This window comes from Rana temporaria, chromosome 6, assembly GCF_905171775.1.
Source record: "Rana temporaria chromosome 6, aRanTem1.1, whole genome shotgun sequence".
Lineage (NCBI taxonomy): Eukaryota > Metazoa > Chordata > Amphibia > Anura > Ranidae > Rana > Rana temporaria.
Window position 1 is genome coordinate 182164474 of NC_053494.1, and position 26518 is coordinate 182190991.

Sequence of the window (26518 nt, forward strand, 5' to 3'; positions counted from 1 at the left end):
GTCCCAAACAACTAATGGGATGTGTACTTACCACAAAACAAACCTTCAGATCAAACTGGTACTATAAGGGTTAACACTCGAGCAGGGTCATATGTGGAGACAAAAAAACAATAGCATAATCATGGTATAGTATTGTCTACACAACAGCCCATTTGCCAGGTTGGATGACAAGTCCCCAGTGTGTGCCCGTACAGTGATTGTGAATGATAAAAACCAATAAAAAACGAGTTCACCGCCTCTCACTGGCGTCCTCCCGTCCACAGGGGCCGCGCTGGTGCTGCGGATGCGATGGTAAGCTGTGTCCTGGATACGATTGGATGGCAGTGGAACGCAGTGGAACGCACGTAGACTTCCTGTGTAGCGCTGTGTAGCCACGCCCTCGTAGGGGGCTGTTGTGTAGACAATACTATACCATGATTATGCTATTGTTTTTTTGTCTCCACATATGACCCTGCTCGAGTGTTAACCCTTATAGTACCAGTTTGATCTGAAGGTTTGTTTTGTGGTAAGCACACATCCCATTAATTGTTTGGGACTCATCCACATTATTGGTGCAGTATCTGGTGCCAGGTGCACTTATACCAGCTATAGATCACCCTCCACACCATCAGTACCATTCAGGTTTCACCACTTTATTAATTTATTTGGATGATTATCCACATATTAGCGCTGTTTTTATCAGTTTGAACACCTGTTCACGTTTATTGATTCTACTAGTTATCTACTGTAGATGTCAATTTAACTCCCAAATAAGTCAACTCTCCTTCTCACCCACGTAAATGGGTATTGTTTTTGCAGCACACGTTCTTCTTTTCTCTCCACCCCTATATTTAAAATTTCTGTTTTTATAGGGCTTATTTTTAAGTTCGAGAGTTCTCCGTACTTTCTTATTTCCTTAACTATATTTGGCAAGGTCTCCTTTGGATTAGTTATGTACATTAAGATATCATCGGCGTATGCCGCTACCTTGGGTTCTTCTTCGCCTATTCTCGCCCCCTCTATATTTTGGTTATTTCGCAGAGATGCCAGAAAAGGTTCCAGCGTTAGTCTGTTTTTAACAGGAAAGTTCTCTTGCCGTTACAGGGATGAGACAGACCACATTAATGATTGGCAAGCTGCAATATATTACATATTTGGTTTTGTGTTTAATACAGCTTTTTTCAAGGACATCATCTACACAGGGCTTGTATATCTCCATCTGTCTACAGGGGTTTTCTTCAAGGTGTTCTGTGTGCTTTCCAAAAGCAATTCTGATAGGTTAATGCCCAAGTTAGGCACATCGTTAAATATGTCAGAGACGGGAAACCCTTTCACTTCATTGTGTCCAGAATGAAGTTTAAAAAAAAGTTTTAAAAGTAACTAATCCTAAAAGTGTGCAAAACCAATATCTCAATAAATCAGTAATTAGTCATATATAATCATACCTCATAATAAAATACTTCATACACAATATACTTCAAAATACATGGTAAAGTGTCCTTTACAAAACATATAGTTGAAACTTGTGCGTGATTGAAGATTAAAGATTGAGCTTCAAAAAACATGAAATCTTGAAAATAGGTGAGAGTCCGTGTGCAACAGTCCCAAACACCTTAAAATCAAGTATGCCAGTTATTTTACCTAGTGATAATGATCTTTAAATTATAAAAAAATCTACAGTGCGGAAACCATCTAATTAAGAGTCACCAAATGAGATACCGCAGACTTCAAAGCCTACAGGGTCCTCCACTGGTTATCCAAAGAACACTACTCAGAATAGGGATAAATGGAGGAAACCACATATTGTATTAAAACCATATATTCTCACAAATATAAAAGATTATCATAGGCAAAAAACACCACATCAGAGAACATCAGCAGGTATAAAACATTATAAGCCATTGTCCTCGCTCTACGTGCGTTTCGTCTGTACAACAGACATCTTCTGTCCCAGGTATGGGGAGCATATGGCTAACTTCCATTCTACCCAAACATCTTAACGGTCGGCCGCTCAAGCACTCGACACATGCGGAAATAGAGCCATCACTTGGAAAACAGGGTTTCGTCTCTCCACTCATAGGTTTAATTGGCCTCTGTCTGTATAGAACCTTACTAACTATGTGACTCTTGGTGGACAGACAGTGGAGCAAAAGGAGTATGGTGCATTATTAAAGTGAACCTGTTTTTTTGTAGTAGCAAAGCTCACATTCACAAAGCTTTCCTTCTTTCTCATCCCAACAGTTTAGGAGCCATGCCAGTCTGTAGGAGCTTTAATGCCACATTAGTAGATAAAAGTAAAGCCTTGATGCCAAAATGTTTGTGTGTACTAGGCTGTAATGTGGGGAGACAAGTTATTTTCCTAGTACAGCAAAATGGAGAGGTTAGCAAAATCTTTTCTACAGAGATAAAACGGAGATTAGCTTTCCTACTTTTCTGCCAATGCGTCGCTTAGAAATAAGAGATATTCCGAAGACTTGGACTGTATAATAATTCCCAAGCTGCACAACCAAAGATGTGTAGGAGGATGAGAACTAGTGGAATATGCCTAACCTCTTCGTAATAAGTTGACATCACGATTCCTTTCAGCAGATGCTGTTTTGTTGTTGAAAACTTAATTGCAATATGTTTTTCTTGCACATCTTCAAGCTGTTTGTACTCACTTATCTTTTTATATGTATGAGTTCTTTCTCTATATTGAAGTGGACTTTAAACATATTAATGGTGGGAGGGTGAGTGAGCATAAAATCAATATGCATGGGAATGCAGCTTGTCAATTTACTATGAATAGAGAACATTATCAGTGCCTGGATATTCATAAAAATGCATTCAGTGACAGAATTGCCAACCAATGGCGTTTCATGTATTCTAAATTATGATTGATGCATAGAGCCTTCTCTGCTTCCTTCCTGATTACATAAATGTTCCCAAAAGTGCTAAGTAGTTTCTCATGGCTCTTTATGCCATATATTAATATGTTATTAGGCATAGCATAAATTGTCTCTTTCTGATGGTTCACACCCCAGGCCACTTCTGAAGCCTCGTACACACGACCGAGGAACTCGACGGGCGAAACACATAGTTTTCCTCGTCGAGTTTCTTGTTAGGCTGTCGAGGAACTCGACAAGGCAAGTTTCTTCATTCCCGTCGAGGAAATAGAGAACTTCCTCTCTTTTTGGCTCGTCCAGTTTCTCGACAGTTTCCTCGACGAAAATGTACACACGACCGGTTTCCTCGGCAAAAAAATATCTCCCAGCAAGTTTCTTGCTGGTTTTTGCTGAGAACTCGGTCGTGTGTACGAGGCCTAAGCAGTGCCAGGCCTGTCCCAGTGTTGTTTAACTCCTCTACCATATAAAATGGGGCTTTAGTTAGGCATTAACCAGCATCAATATGGTCATTTCTGCCTTGATTGCCCACAGAAGAAGCTGTTGTGTTAAAAATTGTAAAAATGCACCACCTGCAAACAAAGCAGATTTAGCAACTGCCTTGCCACCTGTTCCTTCTAACTTCTCTGTTTTGCAGAATCATGAACTCTTCCAATACAACACACTTCCAGGTGTGACGGATATCAAGCGGTTGCTCCTGCCACCCCTTAGTGCCGGTTCACACTACAGCGACTTGGGATTCGACTTGTGTCGCCCCAAGTTGCGCGACAAGTCGAGAAATTCCATTGAAGTGAATGAGAGCCGTCTTAACGCTCCGACTTCAGAAATGGTTCCTGTACTACTTCAAGGCAACTTCTAGGCAACTTGTACCTATTGATTTCAATGGATGTTGCCTCCAAAGTCGGATCACTGTCTTAACTGAAGCAGCTTTACAGGAAGAGAAAATTGTTTTCTCAGGAAAACCCCTCCGAAGAGCTGATTATTATTTGATTGGCCACTGGTCATCTGTCGTGGAGGCAACTTGAAGTCGTGTTGTAAGTCGCTCAAAGTCGTGCTGAAGTCGTCTCGCAAAGTCGCGCTGGAAATTGTGTTGCCCCTGTGTGAACCGGCACTCATATCAGAACATGACATACTGGGAAAAAATGTGAAGAATCAGGTGCAGCTGTGCATGGTAGCCAATCAGCTTCTAACTTCAGCTTGTTCAATTAAGCTTTGGCAAAAAAAAAAAAAATGGAAGCTGTTTGGTTTCTATGCATAGCTGCACCAGATTTTGCGCTTTGCAATTTTAGTAAATCAACTTTAATGTATGAGTCATCAGATGCAACCACAGCATATGGTGGTCACATGCATATGACACTCCCAGAAGTTCTGGTTGAAAAGACTCTGCCAGAGGCTATAGCTGATAAAGAGTATGCAGACTGGAGGAATGGTTTCGGTGGTGCTTTTTTTTAAATACTTTTCAACTTGGCAACAGAGTCGCTTTTAGGAATAATCTAAAAGTGCATAGAGAAGTAAAGAAAGTCAAGAAAGTAATGGCAATTTGTATTTTTTTTCCAGGAACTGTAAATGGAATAAAGAAGACCATTGGATTCTCCAGTCTGTTATTAGCCAGTATCCCTATGATCTTCAAAACAGAAGAGTTTTGTATTTGGATATGCTGTCCAGACTTCTCCCACATAAACCAAGACAGGAGCTGGTCAGTGATTGTTTTTCACTTTCAGTCTTTGTGAATGAAGGTTTATGGTGTAACTGTTTTATAACTGCAAACTGACCTTAAAAGTGACTGTTTAAAATAAAAAATAAAAAAATCGAATTAAAGTAAAAAAATAATTTCTAGAATAAGATAGCTTTCACTGATACTACATACCAAATGTCTGCCTCTATAGTATATGTGGGCTGCGGGCAATTACGTATCCTTGTTTAATTGTATCTTTTATTAAACATCAACTCTGCTCTGTACAAACAGAATTACTTTACCTGATAAAGAATTTGTAATAATGTATAGAAATCTTATGCTCCAGGCACCACTGCAAAAGAGCATAGCCATATGCAGCTAAGCAATACAGCCTTGTCCAAGACCCACTGCGGACTTTGATTTGGCATTTAGAAGCAGCAGAATGCTTCTGAATGTGAACCCTGTAAGAAAACTTTACCTCATTTGCTGTCATGTTGACAACAGTTTCACCAGACAGTAATGCTGCGTATACACAATCAGAATTTCCGACAGAAAAAGTCTGCTGTGAGCTTTTCAGTGGAAATTCCGACCGTGTGTATGCTCCATCAGACTTTTTCTGTCGGAATTTCTACCAGAAAAAGATTGGGAGCTGGTTCTCAATCTTTCCGACTGAAAAATTCAGATCGTCTGTAGCAATTCCAACGCGCAAAATTCCGACGCATGCTTGGAAACAATTCGACGCATGCTCGGAAGCATTGAACTTAATTTTCTTGGCTCGTTGTAGTGTTGTACATCACCGCGTTCTTGACGGTTGAAAGTTCAGAGAACTTTTGTTTGACCGTGTGTATGCAAGCCAAGCTTGAGCAGAATTCCGTTGGAAAAAACATCCGATTTTTTTTCCCAACGGAAAATCCGTTCGTGTGTACGCGGCATAAGTGTGAAAAATGTGCAACAGTGAAATAGACAGCAATTAAACGATACAATATAATCCAAAGAGAGCACCAAACAAATGTCCTAGATTCCAAGATAATTTAAAGATAAAAATTATTCACAGCAGAATAAAGCCAACGCATTTCTGGGACAAAACACACCCCCCCTCCATAAGGGTTTTAAAATGTTTGTATTCAAAACAGAAAAAATAAATAAAAAATTGGGGGTTGGACATACACTTAGTAAGGTAAAGCAAAAAGTAATGAGCAGCATGTTTTTACTATCCCCTTACTGCAAGTGTAAATGAGCTCTAAGTCTAGGTGTGCACTCTGGATGGTTGCATGTTCAGGACAGCATATAAATCGCACTTATTCCCACACCCACCCCACAGGCAAAACGCTCTTCTCTTTTAAAAGACGCGCAAGGCTGCCATTCATTTTTTATTAACAGAGAGCAGGGATTGGTTAGTGAGGTCTGCTTAGTGTACTCTTGTGCTGCTCATTCTGCAAGAAGGCATATTGGACAGTGGAAGGGAACCTAGCAGGTGAGAACATGGATGTAGATACAGGCCCTGGCCAATTAGGAATGCTGGGTACCTGTATTTAAATAAAAATGTGTTGCGCTGGTATATATCCTTCTGCATAAATTACTATGAATGACTTAATAAGTGACATCAGTAAAAACATACAGGGCCAGATTCACAAAAGAGATACGACGGCGTATCTCCTGATACGCCGTCGTATCTCTGTGATCCGCCCGTCCTAACTATGCGGTTGGACATACACTTAGTAAGGTAAAGCAAAAAGTAATGAGGATAAGTATATGAAGTATATGTGTACATAGCAAGCAAATGTATGTAATTTCATAGCAGTCAGAACATGAAAATTGAAATCTGATTAGTTGTCATAGGTTACCGCACTGTACACATTGCGCTTTGCATTTTTGAATAAGTCTGATAATCCTTTATGAAAGCAAAAGGAGGATAGGGAAGCGCCAAGCCCATCCTTTAAACAGAATAGGAATTTTATTTAGTATATAAGTATAAAACAACACTAAAAACTTGTGTGAACAATGTTGGGGCACTTGCAGAGTGTGTTAGCCGTGTGTTAGCTGTAGCTGGAGCCTCAATAAGCCTCGTGGAGATGCCGTCTGTGTGTCTCTGGTTTGGAGTGGTCCAGGGCTGTCAAACTGGCAGCTCCAGTTGCGGCTAACACACGGCGCTGGTGGATCCCTCAGTTAGAGACCTCCCAGCAGTCCTCCTGTGCTCCTGTGACACTGCACCTGGAAGCTCCCACTCCCACTTTGCAAGTGCTCCAGCATTGTTCACGCAAGTTTTTCGTGTTGTTTTATACCTATATACTGAATAAATTCCTAAGCTGTTTAAAGGATTGGCTTGGCGCTCTTCTCTCCTCCTTTTGCGTTCCTTTTTTTCACAGTGATCGGGTTCCCCAGCCTGCTCCTGAAGCAGCCTTGCTCCCTTTACAGCAGAGGTGCCCAACCTTTTGAAGGCCGAGGGCCACATAAGACAAGTATGGAGCCGTAGTAAAACGTAGGTGGAGTACAGCATGACAGGGTGTAGGTAACTGGCAGTGGGGAAGAGGTTAAAGGAATGGGGGTGGTTAGTAGAGTAGGAGTCTTAATGGATTGGAAGATACAGCAAAGGGGAGGAGTTGGCTGGATTCGTGGGGAGAGAGGAGGAGGGGACAGCAACAGTCGGTGAGAGGAAGCCTGAAGGGAAAGTCATCCAGCTCCCAGCATTATACAGCGGTACGTGCGGCCTGGTTAGTCAGTGAGGGAATATGAGTGAGGTAGCTAGTTTGCTAGAGCAGCTGAGGGCTGTGGCGGAGACTCATGGAGCGGACTGGCTACAAAGCCAGATTACCGCGTCTCTGCGGGGGGTACAGCAGGGCCCTCCCACCACGCGGCCTGCATCCACGCGCTCGAGGCGGTCTATTCCGCCGGAGCGCTTTAGCCCGGACAATACCCCCAGGTCACAGAGGAGGGTGAGGAGCCCCAGTCGGTCCCCGTCGGGCCCCCCCGCGAAGCAGGCCCAGGCATCCGGTTCACGAGCGGGGGGGGGGAAGGCGCAGGGCGCACAACGCGGCGAGTCCCGGGTTTCTAGGCCTCCTTCCCCTATGGTGGTGCGGGCGCAGATTCACTCGGCTGCCCCCACTGGCGATGCTCCGGTCGGGGGGGCGGCCCGACGCGGGAAGGATCCTCCAGCAGGCGCCGGCCTAGCGCGATCCACAGGCGGCGGCCTAGCACGTGGCGAGGCCTCCACTAGCGGTGGGGGGGAGCGGCAACTACACATTCGCGCCAGTCGGGAGGTCCCGCCTCCAGGTCTCGGCAGGGGCCTGGGAGGGTTGACCGGAGAGAGGATGGTGCTCAGGCCGCGGCGGCGGTGCTGAGGGACGAGCTTATCGAGGAGTTCAGCAGCGATGGAGAGGAGAGCCCTCGGGGGGGGGTCGCCCCCGCCCCTCTCACTACGCCAGCTGTGTCCAGAGGTCGAGGTGGAAGAGGAGAGGAGCGTCTGCGGCCACACGGGCAGGCGGCGGTGCTATCCAGCAGCAGTGAGGAGGGGGAGCTGACGGAGGACCCCCTGGAGGACGGGAGAGCAGCAGGACTTTCGGCTGGAGGACCGTCACGGCCGCGCCGACTCGGTAAGACCAAGTCTCAACGTCCTATGGGGGGAGGTGGGCCGGTGGGGTCACAGGAGATTAGTGGGGGGGTGGCGGTGCTTAATCACACGGGGGAAGGGGGGGTATGGGATGCTTTGCGGGAGCTGCTGCGTAGGTTAGATGGGAGTGCCCCCCAAGTTCCTGCCCCGGTGAGTCCATGGGTCCCTCCCGTACAGGTGGGTCTCCCCACGGGGTCAGCACCCCTTTTGCAGGCAGCGCAGGTACCAGTGGTTACCCCCCCCACACAGACAGCACCCACGACAGGAGTTGCAGGGACGCAGACAGAGAAGGACAGCGAGGGATCTGCGGCGCCGAAGAAAGACAAGGACAAGGATAAAGACGTCGAGAAAATTCGGTTGGACGACGCGGCGAGGGGGGAAATTTACATATGTTTTGAGGGGCCACTAGGGGCCCACCTAAAGCCGGAGGTGAGGGAGAAAATTGGAAAAGACGAGTTTGTGGAAATATTTTCACTGCTCCCGCTGGAAAAATTTAATCTCGACCGGGTGAAACCGGACGAGAGTAAAAAAGATGAGGAGGAGAAGCGCAGATACAGGCTGATTCCACGCACGTTTGCGAATTGGCTGCAAGCGTTTGCGATTTTTGCGAGCGTAATTGGGGAAAAGTCCCCCGAGAACTGCTCCGCACTGTTTTGTTACCTTGATGCCATTCATGAAGCGCATAGGGTTTATGGGGGGTTAGCGTGGCTGCGGTATGACGAACAATTTCGTCAGCGTAAGGCGGTGCGGCCGTCCATTCGGTGGGATCATAAGGACATCAGTTTGTGGATGAGGTTGATGACAAGGCCGGCGAGCCAGTCTTTTCCAGGGGGGGCCGGCGGCACTTCCGCCGCGGGATCGCCGGCCCTTAAAAAGAAAGGGGTCTGTTGGCAGTTCAATGACGGAACCTGTAGGTTTGGCGGGTCCTGCCGATTCAAACATGAGTGTTCAGGATGTGGGGGGACACACGCCTTTAACAGATGCTTTAAACAAGGAAAAGGACGTTCCGGAGACGGCGCTGGAAAAGGGACTGACGCCGGTGAGACTGGGAAGGATGCTGCCTTTTCTAAGTAAGTATCCGGATAGGGCGGCGGCGGGTTTGTTGGAAGCGGGTTTCAGGGAGGGTTTCGTGATCCCTAGTACGATGCTGGAGGTCCCTCCGGTGTCGGGGAATTTGAGGTCGGCACTGCTCCACCAAGGAGTGGTGTCGGCAAAATTGGCCAAGGAGGTGGCGCTGGGCCGGATGGCCGGCCCATTTCCGGAGCCGCCGGTAGCGGGCTTGATAGTGTCCTCGCTAGGGGTGGTTCCTAAGAAGGAGGCGGGGCAGTTTCGGATGATTCATCATCTGTCTTACCCAAAGGGGAATTCGGTGAACGATGGTATTGACCCGCAGCAATGTGCGGTTACCTATACGTCGTTCGATGCGGCTGTTTCCTGGGTTCGGAAATACGGCAGGGGTGCCCTGATGGCTAAGACGGATGTCGAGTCGGCATTTCGGCTTTTGCCGGTGCATCCCGCCAGTTTGCGTTTGTTAGGGTGTCACTGGCAGGGCGAATATTTCGTTGATCGTTGCTTGCCGATGGGATGCTCCATTTCCTGCGCCTTGTTTGAGGCTTTTAGTTCATTCTTTGAATGGACAGTCAGGGAGGTGGCGGGGGTGAATTCCGTCGTCCATTATTTGGATGACTTTCTGTGTGTGGGGCCCCCGGAGTCCCGCTGTTGCGGGGTGTTGCTAGGCACAGTGCAGTACTTGGCGGAGCGTTTTGGCATTCCCTTGGCGGCGGATAAGACGGAGGGCCCGACTTCAGAATTGGTTTTCTTAGGGATCACTATTGACTCCATGGCCATGGAGTGTAGGTTGCCGGAGGACAAAGTGGTGGCGCTGCGGAGTGAGGTAAGTGTAGCTCGGGTCAAGAGGAAGATTCGGTTGAAGGAGCTGCAGTCTTTGTTAGGGAAGTTAAATTTTGCCTGTAGAATCATTCCTATGGGGCGCATCTTTAGCCGGCGGTTGTCGGCGGCCACGGCGGGGGTTCGAGTGCCGAACCACTTTGTGCGGCTGACCGCTGAATTGAGGGATGATCTGAGGGTTTGGGGGACCTTTTTGGATTCCTTCAATGGTCGCTCGATGTGGCAAACAGGACCGGTCAGCAACGCTGATTTGGTGTTGTTCACAGACGCGGCAGGGTCGGTGGGTTACGGAGCTTACTGTCAAGGTCGGTGGAGCGCGGAGCCCTGGCCGGAGGCATGGAAGGAAGCTGGTTTCCTTCGCAACTTGGTGTTACTGGAGTTATTTCCCATTGTGGTGGCAGTGGAATTGTGGGGGGAATCTCTCAGGAATAGGAAAGTGCGGTTCAATTGCGACAACATGGGGGTGGTGTGGGCCATTAACAATATCTCGGCATCTTCCCCCCCAGTGATCAGGCTACTGCGTTACCTGGTGCTTAAGTGTTTAAAGATAAATGCTCTGATTTATGCGGTGCACATTCCCGGAGTGGATAACAGATTAGCGGATGCTTTGTCTCGTTTCCAGTGGGAAGAGTTCCGGAAGTTGGCGCCGGAGGCCGAAGGGCTGGGAGAGCCTTGCCCGCAGAAGTTGTGGGCCATTGCACTGGAGTCGCCGCAGGACTGATACGGCAGTCGCTCAGCGAGGGAACATGGAGGGCATATTCCAAAGTGTGGCAGGAATGGGGCGCCCTGAGGGAGGAGGTAGGGGGGTCGGAGGACCCAGAGGAGGTGCAAGCGTTAGTTTTGTTTTTCATCTGCAGTAATTATGAACAAGGTAATTCGAGAGCAGCCATAGGTAAGAAAATGTCGGCGTTGGCGTTTTTATTCCAAATGGCGGGCCTCAAGGATTTTACGAAATCCTTCGTGGTGCGCCGGGCGTTGAGGGGATACGGGAGGGGCGGTCCTGCCAGGGATTCCAGGCGCCCGGTATCATTTGCGGTTCTGGATACAGTATTGGGAAATCTGGGGAGGGTATGTTCGACACCTTACGAGCAGGTACTATTCCGGGCCGTTTTTGTGTTGGCCTTTTTTGGGGCATTCAGGGTGGGGGAAATAGTGTCTCCTTCCAAGACGGTGGTGGGTGGACTACAGTTTCGGGACATCCAGTGCTCCGAGGAGTCGGTAGCGATCTGGATTAGGCGGTCAAAGACGGATCAGCAAGGGAAGGGAGTTAGGGTGGAGTTATTTCGGGGGCATTGCCCGTTAACTTGCCCAGTGGTGACGGTAAGACAATTTTTGGGGGTTCGCCCACAGGGAGATGGTGCCTTTTTTGTGCATCAGACGGGGGAGTGTCTGTCGAGGTTCCAATTTACAGCGGTTTTTAGGAAGTGTCTAAAGGAGGGAGGTTTGGTACCAGGGGAGTATTCGGCACACTCATTTCGCATTGGGGCAGCGACGGAGGCGTCAAGGTGGGGTTTGCCTGCAGATTCTGTAAAGCGGATTGGCAGATGGGAATCCAACAGATATAGACTGTATGTACGTCCTCACTTGTTATGAATATGTGGATTGATGTGGTTATGATAAGTCATGTTATGTGTTAGTTGGGGCTTTTTTGCTAGGTATTTTTCAATTTTGTCATTTCAGATCCCCAAGGATGCCTAGTCTGGATTTTGGGACATTCATTCGTTTTTTGGGGGGCAAGGCGGGCGGACGTCAAGCCCGGGGGTAGACAGCTGGGTTTGCCCAGGGAGGAAGGAAGGGTCAGGTGGATTGGCATAAGGGGCTTGATGTGGCAGAAGGTAGTACCGGAGGTGCACAGGGGCGCAAGCTTAGACCGGGTACCAGACATTTTGGTAATACATGCGGGGGGGAATGACCTGGGCATTCGTCCTATGCGTCAGGTTATTAAGGACATCCAGTGGGATTTCCGGCGTCTCCGGGCCTCTTTTCCCGACTTAATCATAGTCTGGTCAGATATCGTAGCTCGTATGGCGTGGAGAGAGGCCCGGTCGCTGGAAAGATTAGATAAGGCCCGTATAAAAGTAAACAGGGAGGTGGGCAGATTTGTAGTCCAGCAGGGGGGGGTGGCAGTTCGCCATCCAGAACTCGAAGTCGAGACCTGGAGGTACTTGAGAGGGGATGGGGTGCATCTCAACCCGATCGGGATCGATCTGTGGGCCCTAGGATTGGAGGAGGGCATCAGGAGGGCTTTTTTCGTTTGGCGGCGGGCACAAGTGTGAGGTGTCTCACTTGTGCCGCAGTGGCGGTGTGTGCCCTGACGTTTTTCTAAAGAGAAGGATGTTTGGGTACAACGGTAGGGGCACGTTTCAGGGATTGAGTCCCCCTCGGTGGTCTGGTGTCAGTCTGGACCACCAGGGAGAAGTGGGTGGGTCTGTGGTCAGCTAGGGTCCTCGAGGCGGTGGTTGCGACTGGGGACATGTTGTTAGCTACGAGGGTACCACAGGCCCAAAAAGAGTGATCAGTGGGTTGTCAGGGGGCTGACAACCAAGGAATGGTAAAAATGTTTATTAAAATGTTGTTGTTTTATATTTTGGGATTGGGATATATATATATATATTTTTATATATATATACAATTATTTTGGTTATTTTGTTAAATAAAGGCCGAACAGGCCATTTTAATCCAGCAGGTGTCAGTGTGGTCATTTATAGAGAGTTAAGGGGTATATGTATTTGTGTTGGTTGGTGCAGTAAGTTATCCGGCTGCCCTAGTCAAGCGACTTAGTAACCAGTCGCGGGCCACAATGAGTGGAGTGAGCAGATGACAGGTCTGTGTCCACTCTGCATATGCAAAGCAGACACAGCCCAATCTACTCTATGGGCCCTCCGATCCAATCAGATAAAAGGGGGCAGATCAACTTCTGTTTTTTTTAGCAAATTGGATTGGAGGTAGGCGGGTGTAAATGGACAAAGGTCAGTTTACATCTACCGCTCCATAGAGGTGATTGAAGCGTCCGATTGGGTTGGACAGATCATGTGAAAGGGGGCCTAAGGCTGCTTTAACACTGATGGTCTGCGGTCTATTGTGGCGAATTGTACCTGTGATTTTGCAGTTAGCTGCACTTTGCCATAGACGTCTGTTATACAGGGCTTCCATCAGGGGGGTACAGGCATTACACCTGTAAGGGGAATGGCTGGCCCCCCTCCCGTTTCTTTTGTATTTCACCTGTAAGGGGCCCGATGGTCCCCAGGGCCCCTTACAGACCTGGATGGCCCCCTTCCTGTTTTTTTTCCCGCATTACACCTGTAAGGGGCCCGATGGTCCCCAGGTCCCCTTACAGACCCGGCTGGCCCCCCTCCCGAGAGAACAGACTACACTTGTTTTTTTTACGTTAGCACCAACCCCCCACCCCCCGGTTCTCTGCTCCAGGGGGGCCCTACCTAAAGCTGTGTAAGGAGCCCCAAAATTTGATATGGCTGCCCTGCTATTATATCCTGCAGGTGTGGTGCACTTTCTAAAAAGCCACTTGCTTCCTCTACCACTGGCTTCATTTACAACACTGATGATCTCGGCTGGCATGTCCGCAACCTGCAATCTGGGCTTGCCAACCAGCCATCCCAGAGCAGGAGGTCGCGGGCCACATCAGAGGGCTCGGTGGGCCACATGTGACCCCCGGGCCACTGGTTGGGCACCCCTGCTTTACAGCCTCCCTTTGAGACTTTTTTTAGAGACTGTCATTTTTAGGGGTTCATGCCCCAGAACTTTCAATCCACTCACCATTCACATGGTTGCACCTTCATGTATCAAAATGCAGATGCATATGCCTTTTCATTTAAATTTTAAACTCTAATCTTTTTCTTCAGATGGTTTAGCGCTGAACATTATAACAATATTGTGTATGTGTTTCCTGATAATCCTTTATAGCTGTAATTATGCTCAGGATACTGCACATTGTGTTCACTCTATGCCCTTTTCCTGCAATATATTATATATTCCTCTTTTGCTGACCCCTGGGTTATTAGTGATTTACCTTATGCTTACTATCTACAGTATTGAGGAAGTTATTCCATATCCCAGGTGGGCTGTAACAGTAAAAGTTATGAATTTACAGTGCAGATTGTCATTAAGCAGTAAATGAGACAGCCAATTTATAACTTTTTCGCAACCAAGTCTTTCTGAGTGTGTTCCAGGCAGAGTAACAATGGCGTAATTATCGCCACCCACATAGTTGGCCAAATTGTATTTCATTAAATGCCAGCTATATTATAGCTCTGAAAGGTGACATCAGATTTTAGAAACTTGGCAATCTGTAGGATAATCTATACACACTGGAATTTGTGTTAATATTTCATTCGATGCCCAGGGGTCTTAGCAAATGATTAGGCATATGTAACATTTTTCTTTTGCTTTACCACCCATTGTTGCCAGTATGCTTTTCAAGGTATATAAACTCCAGTCATAATGTCTCTTATTATTGTTTGTTCATTGCTACCGATGATAACATAGTAGTCATCTTTTCAGTCTCCTGACAAAGATTTCATGGCCTGCAGTCATGACTCACTGTAGACCATTGAGTTTCAAATATTGATGGACTATGGATCTTTCTTCAAGCCTCATACAGTACAGTTCTGATTTGCTCTTTTATGGTGTTCAAAACAACAACTCATCTGCTTTTTATTGCACTTTTCCTTCCAAATTTAAAGACATTCCAGAAAAATAATGCAGAACTGAAGTCCACTGTATTTACTTACGCTCCATTGATATGATGTCTACAAGCTATCTCACCATCGCTGATTTATTTGTTTCCTTCCAAGGTCTGCATTTCTGGCCATTTTGATTGCCCAGTCCAGGATTACATAATGGGGGCTTATTTATCCCAGCAGCACAAGTCATGCCAAAATTATACATTTTGAATTTCATTGAACAAAGTAAAGACACTTCCTAGCAGGTCAGGAAGGAGTATTTGTTGCAAAAGAGACATACTGAGTCCCTTTTGCAATTATAACCCTCCTGCAGGCAACTTTTAAAAGTTCCAGTTTAATACAACACTTTTGCTTAATGCTAAATACTTCTCAGTAGCGGGACTAGGTCAAGGAGCGCCCAGGGCAAAGATGGAAAACTGAGCCCCCCTGTGTACTTACATTTCATATTTTGGTCTTTGCAGGAATGAAGGCAGCTTCTCCATCTTTCCCTCTCTCTTATGTGATATGTCACATGACAAGGGGAAACAGGAAGAAGGCAGTCTGCCCTTACTCCCCAGCGGCACCACACTGAGACTGGGGTATGTTGTCAGCAGGCGTCCTCTCTCTCCTGCCCACAGTAGGTATATATAGGCGATTTGTTGCCTCTTTACCACCTGTTTTAAGCCTCCCATGATGCGTTGCCTTTAGTAGACTGTAGTGCATGCTGAACATCCCCAGCTGCAGCCTCTGTAGTTTAAAGGGGGGAGCGAAAGGAAGCTGTAAAATAAGGCTGAGCAGCATGTTTTTACTACCCCCTTACTGCAAGTGTAAATGAGCTCTAAGGCCCCGTACACACGTCCGAGAAACTCGACGGGCAAAACACATCGTTTTGCTCGTCGAGTTCCTTGTGAAGCCGCCGAGGATCTCGGCGAGCCAAGTTTCCTCATTGACTAACGAGGAAATAGAGAACATGTTCTCTATTTGGCCCGACGAGATCCTCGTCTGTTTCCTCGTCTGTTTCCTCGGCCAAAAGTGTACACACGACCGGGTTTCTCGGCAGAATACGGCTCCGATCGAGTTTCTGGCTGAATTCTGCCGAGAAACTCGGTCGTGTGTACGGGGCCTAAGTCTAGGTGTACACTCTGGATGGTTGCATGTGCAGGACAGCATATAAATCGCACTTATTCCCACACCCAAAAGAGTTATAGACTGGGTCCATAATACATCACATAAGAAATGGGTATCCCTAGAAGAGAACATGAGTAAAAAGGCCTAAGGCCTCAGCTCCAATTACAACAGAAACACTAAAGGTATGGGATGAAGTAACTAAGGAGATGAAGGGACAATATAATAGCCCATTGATGCCCTTAATGGGAAATGATTATTTCCCACCGGGGAAAAATAATAAACTTTACTTAAAGTGGACCCATTCGGATAGATTGAGACTAGGGGATATCTTAAAGGGGAACAGGATATGCCAGTTAGAAGAATTACGAGAGAAATACAGAACTTCTCAATGGGATAGCTGGAGATATATGCAGCTCCAACATTTTACTGAATCCCTTCCAAAGCCGCTACGAGGTATGGAAAGATTAAATCCATGGGAGAGATTGATAGATCAAGGAGGGGGGAATGGAAAAGGGATGATCTCTAAAATATATAGGCTGCTGATATCTTCCAATGAGGAGGGGCCAATACACCCTCTGGAAAAATGGGAGACTGAACTAAAACAAAAAGTCCCAGAAAGATTGAAAATGAGGGTTATGAGCGACTATGTTCACTCCACCTCAAGAGACGCAAAGGTGAAAGAAATGAACTATAAACTACTGACTAAGTGGTACTATGTGCCTACTAAACTGCATAAAATAAATTGCGATACATCGTCCTTATGTTGGAGGGAATGTGGGGAAGAAGGAAATCATGCTCATATATGGTGGCAATGTAGATTTATTCAAACATATTGGGTGGAGGTACTAGGCCTAATAAAACAGATAGAAGGGAAGGAGATAGGACTGGATCCTTGGAAATGTTTATTTCACGCTATGGAAGGCCAGAGGAAAGAATATAGAGCATCCCTTACCCCATACCTCTTAAATGCAGCAAAAGCATCAATCCCGAGAAAATTGAGAATTAAGGATCCACCAAAGATAAGAGACTGGCTTAGAGAGGTAGATAAAATGAGAGTAATGGAGGAGTTAATAAGCTACCAAGAAGAGACAGAAATAAGATTCCAGGAAATCTGGGGGAAATGGATAGACTTTAAGCAGTCACAGATCTATATGAGGATTATTGGGAGAGAAGAAAGTATGCAGGATGGTACTTAGAAAGGGATTTTTTTTCTCTGTCTCCATCCCTCCCCCTCCCTTTTTTTTTTTTTTTTTCCCCCCACACAATATGAAGTGATAGATGGTCTACCATCTCACTTCCTTAAAAATAATGACACATTTATGGACACGATAAGAGACACATATATATATATATAAAGGAATAAGTCAGGTGCAGAGGGGGAGCATGTACAGACTACACAGAAGTACATGAAAAACCCCTTGGCCCCTGATTCCCCCCCCCCCTTTTTATATATATATATATTTTTTTCTTGATTCTTTCACTTTCTAATTTCTTCACTTTTTCCACCCCCTTTTTTTTTTCTCTTCGGGGGGTCTGAGGGGCTTATTGGAGGGGGGGGGGAGAGAAGAGGGTAATATGCTCTTAGCTTAAAGGACAGCACTATAGAGGTTGTATCGTAAGGTACGACCTAGCCCTGTACCCACATAAATGTTTTTTTTTGTAATGTGGTAATATGTAGTCTGTACATGTTATTGTTATTGTTATATGTATGAAGAACTTGTGAATTTTATAATGATTGCCGAATTCTTTTAAAAAATGTATGTAAAGGTTTTCTATTTTATGTGAAAATAAAAATAATTTAAACATATTCCCACACCCACCCCACAGGCAAAACGCTCTTCTCTTTTAGAAGACACGCAAGGCTGCCATTCATTTTTTATTAACAGAGAGCAGTGATTGGTTAGTGAGGTCTGCTCAGTGTACTCTTGTGCTACTCATGCTGCAAGAAGGCATATTGGACAGTGGAAGGGAACCTAGCAGGTGAGAACATGGATGTAGATACCGGCCCTGGCCAATTAGAAGGGGATTTGCCCCAAGGAATGCTGGGTACCTGTATTTAAATAAAAATGTGTTGTGCTGGTATATATCCTTCTGCATAAATTACTATGAATGACTTAATAAGTGACATCAGTAAAAACATACAGTGTCTGTATTTAAGTCTAAAGAGCACATGGGCTCATGGTTCCAGTCCAGACCACTTCTGAGGAGAGAGGTTCCGGTGGGAAGGAGGCTACTGCCTCTCCCCAGCATAGGCTGCCATGCGGCTTCAGGTAACTGCGGCCCGGATTCTTGTACGAGTTACGCCGGCGTATCTCCAGATACGCCGTCGTAACTCTGAGTCCAAGCCGTCGTATCTTGGCGCCTGATTCAAAGAATCAGATACGCCAAAATTTCACTAAGATATGACCAGCGTAAGTCTCTTACGCCGTCGTATCTTAACTGCATATTTACGCTGGTCGCTAGGGGCGTGTACGCTGATTTACGCCTAGAAATATGTAACTCAGCTAGATACACCAATTCACAAACGTACGCCCGGCCGACGCAGTACAGATACGCCGTTTACGTTAGGCATTTCCCGGTGTAAAGTTACCCCTGCTATATGAGGCGTAGATGAGGCGTACCAATGTTAAGTATGAACTTCGTTCCCGCGTCGCATTTTGAAATTTTATGTCGTTTGCGTAAGTCGTTCGCGAATAGGGCTAGCCGTCATTTACGTTCACGTCGAAAGCATTGGCTTCTTGCGGGTTAATTTGGAGCATGCGCACTGGGATACTTTCACGGACGGCGCATGTGCCGTTCGTAAAAAGCGCCATTTACGTGGGGTCACATTAAATTTACATAACACACGCCCACATCTACCACATTTGAATTAGGCGGGCTTACGCCGGCCTATTTACGCTACGCCGCCGCAACTTTGGTTTGAGAATATGGCACTTGCCTGTCAAAGTTGCGGAGGCGTAACGTTAATAGAATACGTTACGCCCGCACAAAAATACGCGCTTCTACGTGAATTCGGGCCTGTGTGTGTTGCTGAAATCCCCCTCTTGGTCCTAGAAGTCAGCATACTGGGTGTGAGCTAAAGGGGAGACTGGCTAGTGTCTTGAAGAAACAAAGTCCACTGAGTCCCTTCTGCTACAGAGGGACTTGTTCTTCCATACAAATGTTGTATTTGGTTCAGCGGATAATCTGCTCCACAGTTCTACAGAGAGAGAGAGGGAGTTGTCCTTGCTTGTGCATAGTTAATTTGGAGTATCCTACCAATTCCCTTCTCCTATCCAAGTTCTCCAAATAAGCCCTGGTTCACATTGATGCTACTTTGAAATCGCGCTACTTTACTTGAAGTATCGTGATTTCAAAGTAGCAAGGTCAGCGCGATTTCAGGTGCTACTTGATAGACATTTGTGTGGCTTCATGCACAGATGTCTATTGAAATCGCACCTCAAATTGGCAAAAGTAGTGCAGGAACTACTTTTGTAAATCGTTGCGGCACCGTAAAATCGGTGTCGCACCGATTGGAACACTGCCATTGCCTCCAATAGGCTACGACTTGTCATGCGATTTGATCTCTCATGTCGCATTACAAATCGCTTCAATGTGAACCTAGGCTCAAACATAAAAACACATCCCCTAGACTGGTCATTGAAGACAACGAGCGGAAGAGTGTGTACACCTGGCTGTGTGAAAATATTGCATAACTGGCTGTGAATTAATCAGTGGGAGACCTGGGTACAAATATTCAAGCAACTCCTACGGGGCTACCGCTACAATTATTACATGGATTTTCCCTAATTCATACAACAATTTTCAAAATTTCTTGGAAATCTTTTTTTAAAATCAAAGAATTTATGTCCTTAGAAGCATATATGGTGACAACAGTTTAGATTGTTATGGCCTAAGCTGAACATTATGTGGGGGAAAAAGAACTCACAATAGCAATTAGTATTCAGTTAGCATTGATCAGTTACCAAACAGCTGGGATGGTAGATGTGGTTTCTCAGTGGCTGCATATGTTCATGAATGAATCATATGGTCATGTACAAAGCCATCTGGAAATTTGACTTGAACTCCAAACAGCTTGATGATCCAAATTATCTTTATGTGTTGATAACAAATCTGACAAAAATACAGCTGCTAGATAACTAACTATGCTTTATGCCGTGTACACACGATCGGTTCGTCTGATGATGAAATCGGTCCATCAGACCGTTTTCAGACGAACCGATCGTGTGTGGGCCCCATCCGTTTTTTTTCCCATCGGTGAAAAAAATTAGAACCTGTTTTAAAATTATCTGATGGTTAAAAAAACGATAGAAAAAAACGATCGTCTGTGGGGAAATCCATCGGTTAAAAATCAACGCATGCTCAGAATCAAGTCGACGCATGCTCGGAAGCATTGAACTTCATTTTTCTCAGCACGTTGTTGTGTTTTACGTCACCGCGTTCTGACATGATCGTTTTTTTAACTGATGAAGACTGATGAAAGTCGGCTTCATTGGATATCTGATGAAAAAATCCATCAGACCGGTTTTATCGGATGAACCGATCGTGTGTACAGGGCATTAGAGTATGCAGGGCCAATCCTACCATTAGGCACAGTGGACCTACTGTATGTCTATAGGAAAAAGCTTATCAATCACAAATTCTGTCATCAGAAGTACAGTGATCTCATTATTACAAATTGCCACAAATTATAAAACAGATTAGGAGTAGTAAAACAAAAAAATATTTAGTGTAAAATAGGTGAACCCAGCAGGGGGCTGGTACTCATGGTACCAAATGCCCCATACACACGATCAAAAATTTTGACAGCAAAAGTCCGATGTGAGATTTTGAATGGAAATTCCGACCGTGTGTACTGTATGCTCCATCTGACCTTTTCTGTCGGAATTTCCACCAACAAAAGATTGAGAGCTGGTTCTCAAATTTTTCAACAGAAAGAATTCCTATCGGATAATCCGATCGTCTGTAGCAATTCCGACGCACAAAGTTCTGAGGCATGCTCAGAAGCATTGAACTTAATTTTCTTGGCTTGTTGAAGGTTTGTACGTCACCGCGTTCTTGATGGACGAAAGTTCAGAGAACTTTTGTGCGACCGTGTGTATGCAAGCCAAGCTTGAGCAGAACTCCGTTGGAAAAACCATCCAAGGTTTTTCTGACGAAAATCTGATCATGTGTACGCGGCAAAAGGCTATGTTCCTACAGGCTGCAGTGGTGGAAATGGCAGTTCCCTTGGCAGAAAACAATGCTAATATAGAGTTTAGGCGAGTTTAGGAATGTTTAACATTTTTTTCTGCCAGAAAGCTCCAATAAAAATTGCAAACCAGTAGGGATTTTTTTCTGGACTCTAAACACTGAGCTCAAAATATGCCTCTAGTTATTCTAATGTGCATGGACACATAGGATAACATTTAGCTGCTTCTACAGGCAAACCACAAAACTTCTGTAAAAGCAGCAATTTTTAAGCCAGCGTGCATGGACCCTGAAGCATTTGAGATCAGTTTCCTATCAGTTTGAATGTGCAATAACTGTCTCGTAAGATCCCGTTCAACATATTCATTCCAAACAATGCATTGCACATCATTCAAAAATGCTTTGAAAACTGAATTTAAAGGACTATCCATAGTTGCTCTAAGTGAGACATATTTGTCCATGCTTGCTATTGCAATGTGTGTGAAGCAGGACTCTATATCATTGTAAGCCTGGGTGAGTGGAAAAGAAAAGTGCTTAGCTTTTACTTATATTGTGCTCATTTTGCAGGTGAGTCATGAAAAGATCTGGGACTTGAATCGCTTCACTAAACATCAAAGAAAAGCTCTAATAGAAAGCTGGACTCGGTATAGGAAAGATTTTGTCATGAAGGCACTTTTGACCATCGCTGAAGCCTGCTCTGCATATGAAGCAGAATTCATGTTGGCTAATGACAGGGTGCAACAACAGCAGATTTGTACCGAGCTTAAGGAAAAGGTAAGTGAAGGTCCCATATATTGCCTCACACCAAGCACAATGACAATTTTCAACAATGAAGAATTTTTTCATGACTGCGACATTATGGCGGACACTTCGGACAATTTTGACACATTTTTGGAACCATTGTCATTTTCACAGCAAAAAATGCAATAAAAATGCATTGTTTACTATGAAAATTACAATTGCAGTTTGGGAGTTAACCACAAGGGGGTGTGACCTCATTTGTGTTTCTAACTGTAGGGGGGTGTGGCTGTAGGTGTGACATCATTGGTTGTGTTTCCCTATAAAAGGGAACACACGATCAATGACGGCGCCACAGTGAAGAACGGGGAAGCTGTGTTTACACACAGCTCTCCCCGTTCTTCAGCTCCGGGGACCGATCGCGGGACTCCAGCGGCGATTGGGTCCGCTGGTCCCGCGGTCACGGAGCTTCGGACCGGGTTGCAGGCGCGCGTCCGCGACCCACGGCTTGGCACTTAAAGAGGACGTACCTGCACGTGCTTGTGCCCAGCCGTGCCATTCTGCCGACGTATATGTGCAGGAGGCGGTCCTTAAGTGGTTAAGAGGGCATGGCTGGGGGTCCTATGCCTGCATATTTTTGCTGATAGGTGTCCCTCATTCCCATCTCAAAAAGTTGGGAGGTATGAATACAGCCACCTACTGTTCCACCTCTCCAACTGCTCATCACTTCTTCAGTAACACATACGACTCCTCCTCTTGGCTGTTGCTGCAGAGAACATGATTTGAACCCTGTAAAGACATAACTGGGCTAAAAAAGATGAAAATAAGGAGAAAAGAGGTATGTAACTTTTTTCATAAGGGATAGCAGAGAGGGTTGTGGGTAATTATTACTTTACATAGAATTCATTTAAACCAATTATAAATTAATTAATTTTTGCTGTATTAAATTAAATATGCTGTAAATTAGGATTTCTTTCAGAAATAGGAGTGTAACGGAATGTCCCACACTCCGCTTGAGTGCTTATGTCATATACCGCTTCCTATCAGTCTGGATATAGATATCAGATATTCCAGCTGCTCACAAGCACACAACGAGACAAGACTTGTTTGTCTGCTGAACATGGAGTGTTTAATAGAACCAAGAATACAACCTTATATACAGTTTAATGAGGAGGTAACCAGAACATAAATTAACATGAGCTAATTAACTAATCATTTACCCAGACTAGGCGACTCATAGATATGACCTTCCAGGGTAGACGTCCCGTCTCCTCGCTCACCTGCTATACAATACACGTTATCATAAGTGTAAACACAGGACATCTTCACACAATAGCATAGTCAATTAGCACAGAGAACAGACAGATGGCTGGAGGGGATGGCATTAGCATCTCCTTACACTGTATCATACATTCCCATCTGTCCCTGCCCTCAAGGAGCTTACAATGTAATGTCCCTAACTCGCTTTCATACTAGGGCCAATTTAGACAGGAGCCAATTAACCTACCAGCATGTTTTTTGAAGTGTGGGAGGGACGCAGGCACAGATATTGATTTTATTTAGATATTTATTCTGTTTTCTCACTTTGCTTTTTGTAAAATGATACCAAGCTATTTTTCTGAATGTGGTTTGTAAACCTCTGACCTAAACAATGAACAAATCATATCCTTCTGCAGTGTGTAATTGCCCTAATCCAAAACACTCAGTGTGATTTCTGTCTGCAGTCCCATTCTTCTGCTATCTGTATAAGTAGACAATTCTAAAAGACTGTATTGACTCCAAGGGATTGAAGCTCCAGTACACAATAGTTGATTGACAGCCTCAGCTGTGCATGTTTCCTTATGAGATTATGTAGATGGGTGTGTTCTTTCCCTCCACTCAGGTCTCAAATTGAATTTAGCTCTCCTCTCTAAGCTATGCAGTGTGTGACAGACACACACCCCCTGCCTCTGGAACAGATGTAGAGAAGAGATGGTTTCAAATAATTAGCATAGCTCCCAACTGTCCCCGATTTCAAAGGACTGTCCCCAATTTCGAGGTACTGTCCCTGATTTCAAGGGACTGTCCCCAATTTCAAGGGACTGTCCCTGATTTGGAGGGACTGTCCCTGATTTGGAACAATGTCCATCTGTCTCTCTTTCTTCCTCATCTGTCCATCATTTTGGTCTGATATATAGAGTTGTATAAAAAATTCACTTTTTATCTTTCAAGAAGTGTTTTCCAGTGTTAATCCTTTCATCCAAAATCTAAATTGCTGCAATTGTAAATTTCAAAAGACAATGTAAAGGAATAGTAGTGGTAAAAAAAAGCCCTTGTGGGTTTAACTAATCTTTTTTTTAAGGTTAATTCTTCTTTAAGGGGGTGTGGCAATGGGACGTGTCCTATACCTACATGCTTTTGCTAGTAGGTGTCCCTCATTCCCATCTCAAAAAGTTGGGAGGTATGAAATAGGTACAACTTATGTAGGATGATTTATTTCATCTTTATGTGTCATCTAAGGCTAGTCACTTCACGGGGTATATGTAAGGATTTACAACCACTTTAACTACAGCAGAGAAAGGTGAGGTCCTTGACTTGCCAATACTGTCTGGCATAGTTGTCCACATCACAAGAAATATTTTGGCAGGTAAGAATTCTATCTACTTTAATTGTATGATTAGGGGTTTTACTGGAGTTCAGTTTTAAACATTTGGATAGAACCTCACATTTTACAGAGCTACACAGCTTTTACTAATGTCTGCATTCAGTTTCCACAAAACTTTTTTATATGTAGTGGCAAAATAGGTTTCCGTCAATTTGGTTCCATGCAATCTTAAATCTGCCATGTAATGTATGCCCATTGTCAAGATGAATAAAAGACTGTAGGTGTTAACAAATGTACTTCTTGTGGAAGACGGGTGAGAGCTCTGAAACTTTGAAGTCATCACAAGCTTCTTTTGACATGACATTTTCTGTGAGGTGAGAAGAATGTTGCCGGCCTAAGCTTTCATTTTCTGTTCCCAGTACCAAATTACAAGAGGGCTTTTGTCACATAAAGTACAGACCTGAATGTAGAGCCATTATTTGTGGAAAAGCATTACATAGACGAACCTCTTCCAAGTTAAAAAACCTAGCTCTCTTTAAAATAACTTTATGATCGCTAAAGCTTTACGTAAATTAATTGAATTCATTGTGTTAATTAAAGTAGCGCTCAAGTCGAGATACATTTTTCAAAAGGTAGGCTTCGGATGCAAATTCATTATTGGTGCATGAATTACATGCTCAAAGCGGGAGTTCACCCAAAAATCAACGTTCTGCAGTTAGATCCAGCATACTGCTGACATCTGCAGTATGCTGGTCTTTTTTTATTTTTTTGGTACTTATCGTTTTAGCAGTAATTCTTCTATGCCTCCGAGCGGGGATTCCTTCCTGGTATAGGCGTTCCCTTCAAGACAAGCAAGTTGATTGACAGCCTTCGATAGCGCGTCACGGCTTCCGAAGATACACGAATGACGCTCGGCAATTTACGGCGCCTGCGCAGTCAGCTCTACACGGCAGGCGCCGTAAACAGCCAAGTGTCATCTCGGCTTTTTTTGTTAGCCGTGACGCGCTATCGAAGGCCGTAAATCAACTTGCTTTTCATTCAGGAACGCCCATTCCCCGAAGGATTCCCCGCTCGGAGCCATAGAAGAAATACTGCTATAACGATAAGTACCAAAATAAAAAAAAAAAGACCAGCATACTGCAGATGTCAGAAGTATTCTGGATCTAACTGCAGAAAGTTGATTTTTGGGTGAACTCCCGCTTTAACCTCCCTGGCGGTATGATTCTGTCTGGAATTACGTACCAAAAGCGGTACAATTATTTTGCAAGGAAATTTGGCGTTTTATACTGTAGGCCTGTAATTCTTAGGAATAACTCACTTAAATCTAACCAAGCAAGAGTCTTGTAGGCATCCCGGGTATGATTTTTTTTTTTAAAACAAAATTATAAATTATAATATAATAAATAATTATAAATAATTATAACAAATAATAATATAATTATAATAAAAATTATTCAATAATGTAATCAACTCAAAATCACTGAAATTTGCTCAGTTGCAGAATTGTCACTGTCATTATTATTATTTTTTTATGACGAATTTCCCCACAAATCGCTATCGCACAATTCTGCAAGTGATTATAATTTATTATCGCTGTTTTCTAGCTGATCTAAAACCATTTTGACATAAAGGGACACTTTTGGACAATCTACAGTTTTTAGGCAGAAAGAACATTTTTTATTATATAAAAGTACATGTAGGGCACTGGGCAGACAACTAGGGACAAGGGGTGTGTGTATTTTTTACATACAGTACTGTAATCTATAAGATTACAGTATACTGTATGTAATGTGTTTGTTTACTTTTTTGAATTTGGCGCCGTTCTCCGCCCCCGTGCGTCGTAACGTCGCAGGGAACGGAGATCGGCGGCACACGGGGACACTGTGAATCGAGCGAGGAGGTCCCGCTCGCTCACACAGCGGGGTGGCATCGCTGGATCCAGGGACAAGGTGAGCAACTTGCCTGTGGATCCAGCGAGAAGGTAAGCCGCGCCGCTGCACACTCTGCACGTCCACCCCGAGCGCGACTCGGGGATACCGATCCTAACATGAAAAAGCAACCCTGAGTCACGCTCGGGTTTACCGCCAAGGGGGTTAAGGATGTGTTTTTTTATCCATGCATACACCAGGTCCCCTACATAGGAACTTT

At 44.9% G+C, this 26518-nt stretch overlaps 1 protein-coding gene across 2 annotated transcripts in view; it reads left to right on the top strand.

Moving 5' to 3' along the window:
* CCDC148 (coiled-coil domain containing 148) overlaps window positions 1-26518 on the top strand; it is a 306991-nt gene that overhangs the window by 195364 nt on the left and 85109 nt on the right. For both annotated transcript variants that reach the window (XM_040357922.1, XM_040357921.1), the window contains exons 9-10: window positions 4419-4557; window positions 21616-21822. In XM_040357922.1, the coding sequence (XP_040213856.1) occupies window positions 4419-4557; window positions 21616-21822 (346 nt within the window). The remainder of the gene's footprint in view (window positions 1-4418; window positions 4558-21615; window positions 21823-26518) is intronic.